The 11,005-nt window shown below is 39.8% G+C and overlaps 1 protein-coding gene across 3 annotated transcripts in view; it reads right to left on the bottom strand.

Moving 5' to 3' along the window:
* Positions 1 to 5,692: 5,692 nt before the first annotated feature.
* GLT1D1 (glycosyltransferase 1 domain containing 1) overlaps positions 5,693 to 11,005 on the bottom strand; it is a 91,134-nt gene continuing 85,821 nt past the window's right edge. Inside the window, exon 11 of one of the 3 annotated variants that reach the window (XM_066603402.1) lies at positions 5,693 to 7,217. In XM_066603402.1, the coding sequence (XP_066459499.1) occupies positions 7,059 to 7,217 (159 nt within the window). In that variant the 3' untranslated portion in view covers positions 5,693 to 7,058. Of the gene's footprint in view, positions 7,218 to 10,530; positions 10,783 to 11,005 lie in introns of those variants that run through there. The other 2 variants (XM_066603401.1, XM_066603403.1) reach the window with 2 other exon arrangements.

The raw sequence follows: 11,005 nt of genomic DNA, 5'->3' as shown, positions 1-11,005 counted from the left end.
TCATCTGAAGTGACCAGTCAATCCAGGAAGTTCTTATCAGTCCGGAAACGCTGACAAATGGACCGGGAAGTTTTCACTCGCATGCTTTTCTGATCTGTTGTCAAACATTTGGGGACCCACTTTGCAGATAGCTTCTTCATGTTCAAATGTTCATGGATAATGACACAAACACGTTCACGAGAAATTCCCATGATGTCGGCTATTCCTTTAGCTGAAATTGGTCGATTCTCCAGTATGAGGTTGTGCACAGCATCGCCGATCTCCAGAACAACAACCTCTCTCGGTCGTCCAGGACGTTCCTCATCATTGGTGCTGAAGTGGCCCATTTTAAATTTTTTCAACCCAGTTCTTAACTGTAGAATACGAAGGGCATTGATCCCCAATGTCTGCGACATATCACCATGAATATCCTTTGCGGACTTTCCTTGCAGAAACAAGAATTTTATCACTCCTCTGCTCTCATTTGCTGTAAATATCGCCTTAGACTCTGCCATTTTGTTTTCCCGCGTGCCTAGATCACTGTTGCCATAAGCTATAAACACAAAATTTTGAAAACATATATTAGACTCATAAGGCTTTCATGTTTCTATGGTAACATTTGTTACCATAGAAACAAAAAAAGAACACAAAGCCAAAGACTTATCAGCAGCCCCTTGTAAAAACCATCACAAGCACTGCTCTACTTACCCTTTTAGAGGTTATGTTTGCAGAATCATGATGCAAGAAAAAATAAATGAACCCTTTGGAATTACCTGTGCTATTAGTCTAGTTAGATTGTGTTGGTTTGTAATTGTGACTTTGATAACAATCAGTACACATTTAATTAGTGGTAAATACAGAAATTCAGGTAATTCCAAAATGGTTTTACTTACTTTTCTTGCAACTACATATGACCATTTGGATCACCTTGAAAATGCTATTCTCACAGGGACAATCGATTTTCTTCTTCTTCCTAGACCTTTCACTCTCTGCTATGAAGTTCAAAACAAACGAGTTGGAATGGCTATTTAAGAAAATTACAATTCTTATATGCAAATTTTGTCTTTTTTTTAAGGTAGCAAAACGTATCCATTATTGTGAGCTTACCCTAATAAGAATTCAAGTAAGACTTGAGGTAAAAGACTTCAACGCATACAATTCTACATTAAATGTGCACTGCAGGCTCTCTGCATTACTTCTGGTTCACACAACCTATTTGCCTGCAGCATAAAATAGACACATTCATTGAGAATTGAAAAGTACGAATATCAACTAATATGATCTGATGTGTTGTGCAGAGCAAAACACTTATTTTGCCACAGACTGTTATAGATAGTCATCTAGGCAACTATTGTTATCAAAACTTGTGGTCCACAAAGGCCAAATGCCACTGGCCCACAAAAATAGAGGGAAATAGGGGGCATGGCTAGCTATGCTTGAGTGAAGACACGTCTCTCTGAGCTCCCTGCAATCTCTGCTGAAACCCGCTGGCGTTTCAACTTAAATCATGGGGAAAGCATCTAAAAAAGGAAAAGTCTGCCTCCCTGCAACCTTATAGACTGATCTCTCTATGTTTTTGGCCACTTACCACTGACTCAGGATCTTGCCCCACTTTCTCATTCTGCCTTGCCTCCTAATGGTCACTAAGCCTCTCATTTTCTCTGCCACCAGAATGCAGATGGCCTCCTACCTGCACAGCACTGCAACCTAGCGTGTAGCCATTATCTTCAAAAAAGCCAGAGCCAGCGTGAGTTTGTAACAAACAAGTCATGCCAGACAAATCCAATTACCTTCTATTACAGAATCACAACCTGGATTGATCAGGGAAATGCAGTAGATATAGTTTATCTTGACTTTAGTAAAGCATTTGACAGGGTATCTCATCCCATCCTTATTGAAAAAATGACCTATTATGGGATTGACAAGGCAACTGTTAGGTGGATTCACAACTGGCTGATTGATCATACTCAATGAGTGATCCTAAATGGCTGCACATCCAACTGGAAGAATGTTTCAAGTGGGGTACCATAAGGCCCTATCCTAGACAAAGTGTTGTCCAACATTTTTATGATAACCCGTCCTGTCTCTGAATGATTGCAGAGGAAGGAGGCTTAAAGCCCCGCTGTAATTTTACTATCGGCAGGATTTTAAGCCCAGGAGCCGTATATTTACCATGCCTGGACCTTAATGGGTTAACACAAAGCTAGAAATAATAGCTAATACTAGAGAAGAGAGAGAGGATTTAAAAAGATCTAGTCAAGCTTGTACAGTGGGTGGCAACTAACAGAATGGAATTTAATAGAGAGAAATGCAAAGTCCTACATCTGGGCAAGGAAAATGTAAAAAGCTCATACAGAATGGGAGGAATCGAGCTAAGCAGCAGCACATTTGAAAAAGACTTGGATACTAATAGACTGAACATGAGTCAACAGTGTGATGCAACAGCAAAAAAGGCAAACACAATTCTGGGATGTATAAAGAGAAGCATAGATTCTCGATAACGTGAGGTAATAAACCCTCTCTACTCTTCCTTAGGCTTCTTTTAGCAAACGAGTTGGAGACATCAGCACCAGATTGTTTGCTCTCGTGCAGCCTGTTTAGATAGGCAGATGTATTACTGATTCGTCCAACAAGAATCGTTTATTTCTCGTTCAGTTTCACATTGGCTATGTGAAACACTGAATGAGAAGTGTTTAAATGGAACGACGAGTGAACAAGCCAATGATAATTTTTATGCCTGCGAAAACTGAATGAACGAGAAGTAAATGATTTTGGTTCGTCATTCAGTCACTGGCTCGCGTTTAAACCGAACAATTATCGTTCGCTTTCGTTTGTTTGAATGATTTTTTAAATAACATGTAATCATTCCATCTAAAAGCACCCTTAGTCAGACCTCATCTGGAATAACGTATCCAGTTCTGGGCATCCCAATTTAAAAAAGATATTGACAAACTGGCGTAAATTAAGAGAAGAACTATCAAGATGGTGAGCGGTCCTATGAGGAACAGTTAAAGGATTGGGAATGTTTAGCTTGCAAAGAAGGCTGCAAGACTTAATAGCTATCTACAAATATCTGAAGGGCTGGCACAGTCCAGAGGGATCAGCCCTTTTCTGATTTGCACAAGGAAAGACCAGAAGTAATGGGATGAAACTGAAAGTAAGGAGACACAGATTAGATACTAGAAAAAAGCTTTCTGACAGTGAGGGTGATCAAGGAGTGGAACAGGTTCCACCAGAAGTGGTAAATTTTTCTTCAATGGAAGTTTTCAAACAGAGGCTGGATAAACATATGTCTAGTATGATTTAGTGAATCCTACATTTAGCAGTGGGTTGGACCAGATGACCTTGGAGGTCCTTTCCAACTCTATGATTCTATGAATTTACTGGTCTCCTTTATATTTGGCATGAACTGTGTAAAAAACCTGTCCCCCTTGTGTCACAGGAAACGGCACTTAGACCATCTTATCCACCTTACAAGTCAGGTATGTTGCCTGCAGCTACATCCTCTTATTGGTCCTCTGGCTCATCTTTGGGTAGCCTCCCTCCCTGATAAATCCCCCTCCTCTGCAACACTGCACCTTCAGGGGGATACAAAAAACAAGGATCCTTGCTACAAATACCTCCATCTAGGTCTACTCATGCTTCATCTTCCGTTTCACCTACCTTCGAAGGGTGACAAACCAGTCACCTTGACTGACTTACAAAACATGGTACAAATACTACCTTCTTGAGAAGATAACTCCCCTCTTGCTAAACAGATTGTAAACCAATGCAAGCAGAAATTTGTTGAATTTACTCAGAAATTTCCATGCTGTCTGGCAGAATCGACACCTTGGAATCAGCCTATAGCTATTACTTCACTGCAGACCTCCATGCAATAACATTCTGCACAGTTTGCCTTACAGAAACATTTAGATGACATCAAGAATAGAAACCGAAGGAATAAGTTGTGTATCTGTGGGTTTCCGGAATCGGTTCCTACTTCTGACCCAATTTCCATCTTAACTACTCTTTTTAACTCTCCAACGGGACATACAGTTCTTGGAGGACATAGGACTCGATGAGCATGATCAATTTCTGACAGCATCTGAGATGTGTTATCTGCCGCCTTCACTTCCATGGAGTCAAGGAACTTAGCTTGTAGAAACAACACAGACAGGGATTTCCCTATCATCTAGTGGTTTAGCGTGGGGGTTGTTCTATCTCCCTAAAATCACCAGAGGATCTCACTAACTATTTGCAGAATTTGGACCTCCCCTCTTTAGCACTATCACCATTGCCTTCAATTTTATCCTCAGCTTGTAAGACACTGAGGTCTGCCCAATCAGCAACAAACCACCCCTCACAGCCTGTGTTGATTCCTGGAGAGGGACAGTCTGCACGTAGTCCAAGAAAAAAAACCCAGAGTGCCCATTTGGTGTAATTAGACCGTGGAAATGTGGACTTGCTCCTACTTGTGGACACGGGCACCGGGTTTAATGTGCCTGCTTATACTCCATCACTTACATAAACAGAAGGTGCATATCGCATGTTTCTAGGAGACACATTGTAAGGAGGGCCAGACACTCTCTATTCACCATAGGCAATTCACACACTGATATTTCAGCAATAACTCCCAGTTTAGATCCCTGGGGTGGCCAGAGCTATTCACAACTCCCTTGCTTACCAAGTCATAAGTTTCACATCAGATCCTGAGGCTCGTTATTTTATACTAGTTTTTTACAGTGGGGGCTTGGAGTTTGCAGTCATCAATGCTTATGCACCTCATCAGGGTCAGGTCCCTTTTCTCCTGAGGCTTATTGATTTGGCTCTGCCCTTAGGCCAGGAAACTGTGGTGCTATGGAGAAACTTTGTTCTCATGCTGGACCCGGCTTTTATCTCCTCTGACCGGTCCAGTCTGAGCTACAATGCTCTCAAGCGGCTTAAGTGTGCTTTCCTCATGCTTCAATTATATGACACATGGCAGATCCAGCACTCACTCAATAGGGATTATAGCTTCTATTCTCCCCCCTACCCCCACCCATGGTGCCTACAGTCATCTGGACTATATCATGTTCTAAAATGCTGCCCTTCCCTGGGTCTCATCTTCCAGTACAAGTAATATACTAGGACCTACCACGCTCCCGTTTTCTGTACCTTGAAACCACCATCCCACACTAAGGGTTCCTGGTCATGGAAACGTAATGAGTTCTTTCTGCTTGGTGCACTTTACCTCTGACCATGCACAGGACCCTACTTCTCCCATTATACAATGGGAGATCCTCAAATGTGTCCTTTTGGAATGGGGGGGGGGGGGACCGCCAATAAAACATGGTGCTAATTTAAAAAAAACAGGGCTCATGCCCTTAAACTCCCGCAAATTTGCTATAAACAGGCACTCTCAGCTTCAATTTTTAAGAATCTACAATCCATTCATCTTGAGGCCAGAGGTCTCTAGCGGACTCTTCCATTCTGTTGTAGTTTATTCTATGAGTTTGGAATTAAAAGCGGACGTATGTTGGCCAGAGCCTCAGAACGCAAATTAATCAATCTTATATTCCCTGTTTCAAATCACCTCTGGGTTCCGTTTCCCACTACCCCGGTACTCTTTTTGTACCTTTTACTCCACTATGTACAATGTTCCAATACCATGTTGACGACCGACAATTGAATTTTATTGACCATAAATATTTGATCCTTCTATTGATTAATAACTTTTTGAGAGGCACGTTTCTTGCATTAAATTTCAAATTAAACTCTGCTTCATCTGTACATATAATGATTTATGACAAACTTTCTGTGTCACAGTTTTACCCTTTCAATTGCTTCACAATAGCTTTTATTGTATTACGAGAACAATAGATATTTATTGGCTTAGGATAACTTTTGGCAGACCGTTATCACACACCAGTTAAACTTTGCTACATTGGTAAGCAGCTATTCTTTAGAGGGAAGATTTAGTTCTCTAACTCTTTTAAGCAGATTGTACTTTAACCTTTTTTTAATGCTTTACTTATGTCATCCCAGGCCCACCAAGAAATTTGGTGAAACTGTTACAAAAATGTGACCACCTTTTAATTGTTTTCAAAATGTTTCTTTCCATTGGATGTGTACAGATACATACAGCATGAAGCAACATAAAGAAGAAATAAGGTCCTGGTTAATCGGGAAGACTTTACCTTTCACTGCAATACATAAGCCTTGCAGTGGAGATCCAATAAGTCATAAATCACATTACTATAAAATCCCCTTTACTATAGGGTCATAAAGAGACCTTTGGTCGCCCATAAGCTGCAGTAAAAACACAAATAGTCACAAAAATCCAAGCAGCCCAGACTTTTTATAATGGTCACAATGTTTGCCAAGATCTTGTTTCCTCACATCAATTTCAGTGTGAGTTTATAGATTGAAAAACTGTTTATTTAGGTTATTTTCACATGATGTATTTTGCAATGGATGTAACACAAAATCTGCATACAAAAGTCTCCCATTACGCTTAATATGGATTCGCACCATGCCGTGGAAAGAAAACAGACTTGTCCCATTTTTACCACTGACTGGGATAAAGCCGAGTAAATCTGGGCTGAAATAAATGAAAATCTGTGGAAACCACAGAGATTCTTGATACAAATTTTCATTAAAGTGCCCACTGGGAAAACCCAATGCGGATTAGTGCTGTGAGAATATGGCCTCACTGTGAGGCATTGCCTTACCGATGTAATCGAACACAAAAAAAAAAAAAACAATCTATATAGTCGTGCCAGATACAAAACAACAGTCACAAATCTGACAATTAATCCCATTTCTCTCATACAAAAAAAATAAATATTCCCTTCACTGAATGGCGTACCACAATTTAAAAAAATATACTTATGATTTAGACTCAAACCATGTAAAAAAACAAAAAAACATTCAAACAATAACAGAAAAAAAATCTGATTTGTTAACTTAAAAGACAGAAAAGGTGTTTATGTCTTTAAAAACAGTGAAGATTAAAATCTTAAAAACATCCCTTGAAAATCTAAAAAAAAATTCACAATATAAAAATAGTCAATCATATGAAGCAGAAATACATATATAACCATGGGGTTAGTTTCACTTCAAAGGCCTTCCGTCAGACAGATTTGAACAAGATTTTGATAGGTTTCCCTTTCAAGCTCCCATGAATGGTGAGTACGAATATAGTTTTTCGCATTATTAGTAATTTTCCTTTTCAGGTTTGGTTCACTCATCAGTCTCTTAGCCATTTTGACAAATTCCTAAAAGAGAACATAAAAGATCAATAAGAGCATCATAATCATTCAAGGAGATTTCACATGATGTACAAAGAGAAGACACAAAAAGAAAGAGTTCTCTACACTGCATCATGCATGAGTGGTTTAAAACATTCATCTTTACAGAGTATCATGGAACTACTTATTTCACTCACCCAAAGCTACAGCTGAAATTATCTACAGCAGAAGACTTTCCAAAAAGAAAAATATTTAATTCAAAAGAGTTTCCCTAAAACGTGATGAAAACCAATCATTGGATAATCAGGGCATTATTCTAGACCCACAGGGCGTTTTACACTGTAAAGACTGCACAGCTTTGGGAGCTTTTTTTTTTCTTTTACTTTTCACTTAAATGCATGTATTTTTGACTGAAAAACCATGGAACAATGAATTAAAACACAGATCAAATATTAATAATGGTTTTCAAAAATTTGGGGCATCTTGCTAATGCAAATTCTTTCACAACAGCGAATTTAAATTTTTAAGCGACCCTCCAGTCCCCGATAAAGATGGCTGTACTGCTTCTCTGACTTCCTAATGCACACTGTGCATCAGTTGCCTTGGTCTTGGCCAATCAAAGCAGCATGTAGCGTCTTAAAACCCATTTACACTGACAGATGATCGCTCAAAAGTCGCTCAAACGACAGTCTATAGTATATAGTAGTTAAGAGCTATGCAGGTGGAGCGGGACACCGCCACTATCTTTCAGCGAACAATACAGCTGTTTTGCATAAGCAAAAAGCTGTATTGTTCTCCGTGATTACAGCTTGCGTCCTGCTGTGAACCAGCAGGAAGCGAGCTGATAAGAGTTCATTGCCAAATTCAAGAAAACTAGAATTGAGCGAGGAACGATGTCCGTGCATTTAGACCCAACGATTCTCGCTCAAAAGACGGCTTTGAGCGAGAATTGTTGGGTCTAAATGAGCCTTTAGACTACCGCTGCACTACCAATGCACATCTGGTAGTTAGAGAATTGGATCTGACATCCAGGTTTGTCTGGGACTAGAAGGTTGCTTTAATCAGCACCACTATTGGTACCATTCTGCCTCACATAGACAATAGATCTGAAGGTTGAAAGGGGTATTTTAACCATGTTGCTCCTGCCGCATCCTGAAATTCTGACTGTGGTGGCTGCGCATGCCCGCCACGCTCCATTCACTTAAGCGGGATGTGCCGAAGATAGTGAAGTGTTCCGCAATCACCAACGGTCTCATTGACTGTAGATTCCATTCTCCCCCCAGTGTTTTTTGTTTTTTTTTTACGAACAGCAACCACCTTAATGCAGCAGTCAATCAGGGACCACAGTAGTCACATGCCTTTCTCTTAGCATCCTGGCTCCAAGCATCTAAATTCTGATGCCATGAAAATGCAGACCACACCAGTCACATGCCAACTGGTTGCAGTGGTCATGTGGTAGCATTTGCAAATAGGAAGGACGACTACGGAAGCTGTAGCGATGGATTGTTGGAGGAATAAAACAGATGAGCAGCGCTGCTTTTATTGTTTTAATACATTTGCAGCCATTAAAAAAAAAATTCTACACTTGGACAACCTCTTTTACGCTATGTAATCATAGCCTTCCAGACGTGATGAGCCTCGTGTGATACGAAATGTTCGTTATATTTTTGTTTGGTTGCTATTAGTTTTGACGAGTTCCATCAGTGATGCGTATAGACCAAGCTTTAGTGTCTTTCAATCATTATGTTCTAATATATCTTAAACACAATGCAGCAGATTTACTAAGCTAAGCACCAAAGTTGTGGTTCAATTTGTGGCAGGGAAACTGATGCTCATGCCTTGTACCAGAATTATGTCTTTAGCAGTTCGCTCGACAAGTGTGGCTTAGCATGATGGGAGGGATGCTCCAGAAATTTTTTTTTTTTCATTCATGATGTAGCTAGTATATAAGTGAGCTAGCTTTACCTTGCTAAGTTATGTCTATCTGAAACTCCTGGCCTTTTCATCTTTAGATGGTCATGGGATCTCAATTCTGACCTGGTCAGGTTTACTTGGTTTTATGTTATCAGAAATCAGTCAATTTCACAGTATGTGTTATGCAGTTACATGGAACCTACCACAAAGCTGTCTAGTGGGGGGCACAGACTCTCCTATCACAGTTACTGATGATCACACAGCTCCTGTCTCACAGTGATAATACAGGAGATCACAGCTCATCCTGCTGACTGTATACTTATGGTCTGTAGCTTATATAGGTGAATATAGAAGGTAATAATTAAATTATTTCTGAGTATGCAGAAATAATAATATAACCTCTAGCTAATACTGTGCTGAAGTATCGTGGAATTGATTTGAAACCAAAAGTAAAAAAATCCAACAATCAATATGATGCCCGATAAGCATCAGACAGGGCACTGCACAGCATGGACGTGCAATACACAGAGGAAACCTCCAGAGAGCGATAGGCAATCAGGTGAGGGGGACTGGGATGGAAAAATATGTTTTTGCTAAAGTGGCCCTTTACGTTTTCCACTTTTTGGCCTATTCAGGCCCCTACAGAAACTTGAGATCTGTCCATCGCTGGATGTTTAGATCGGCTCAAGTCTGACCATTGCTTGTGTATAGCATCCCTCACTCTCCACCTCGTCATACCATGCACATCTTCAACCCCTTTACCTTCTATAGTACCCCATTATTTGTAGTATATAAGCTCGTTGGAGCAGGACCCTCACCCCTATTGTTTATATTAACTGATTACTTCATGTTACCGTTGTTTTTGCATCTTTGTATCTGTTCTCCCTGTTTTGTAAGCACTGCGTAATATGTTGGCGTTATATAAAGAAAGATTATTATTATTTTTTGTATGAGCTATGAAAACCACCTCACCCACCACATAATCCAGTTCTAAGGTGTCCTACAGACTGGCAGGTGGTGAAGCCATAAACAGCTTTTTTTATGGTTCCTAGCATTGTGAGCACAGTAGTTGAATGAGACCTTTTATAATGCACCAAACAAGTGTAGTAGGTGTATTTTGGTCAATCAGGTATGTTTACATCTGTTCTACCTGCTAGAACAGTCATGTTATTGATTTGTAAGTTACTGGTGTCCTTTATGGGGCTACGTGTCCTCTACATCAGTGAATAATTTTTAGCAAATGTGCTTGCTTATTTTTGCATGCCAATGCAAATATGGGTCACAGCATGAAAAACTGACAGCATTAGACACCTTTTATAAATGTGCCACATAGACTTTATTAAATACGCTTACAAAAAATTCTACTCAGGAATAAGAAGTTATGATTCTGCAACAAGTATAAAATGTGAAGCGTACAAAAAACAAATCAAATTTTATTTATCAGCCAGAGGAAGCTTTGTTCTTGTTATCTGTAATAATCAGCAATTTTTAAAGGACACTGTATCTCACTGTCACACGTTCCATAAACTTGCAAATTCAGGTAATAGAAGAAATAAAACAATGATTGAAAACCTGAATTCAACTGATCGCCTGTCAAGGGTGTTTCATTTTTGTTCTTTCACTGATAAATGCTGAGCTAAGCCATTTGTGCAAATGTATCTGTGGGTCTAGTAATTTCCTGATGACAAAGAAAAAATAGAAAATTACAAATATTACTGGGCCAATACAAAAGATTAATTTTTTCTCCTCAATTATAGAAAAATACCTTAAAAAAGGCATATAAATGTCAGAGGGGGTCTCCACCTCAAGACCCTCTTCTAGCTACCAGATCAAAGAGCTGATGGCAATGACATGGAGAGTGTCACGGCGCCGCTGGCATCGGTTTCTCCCAGGTCTTGGGA

This window comes from Eleutherodactylus coqui, chromosome 5 (genome assembly GCF_035609145.1).
Source record: "Eleutherodactylus coqui strain aEleCoq1 chromosome 5, aEleCoq1.hap1, whole genome shotgun sequence".
NCBI classification, from domain to species: Eukaryota; Metazoa; Chordata; class Amphibia; order Anura; family Eleutherodactylidae; genus Eleutherodactylus; species Eleutherodactylus coqui.
The sequence above is the reverse complement of the archived record's forward strand: the minus strand, read 5'-3'. Positions and strand labels throughout refer to the sequence as shown.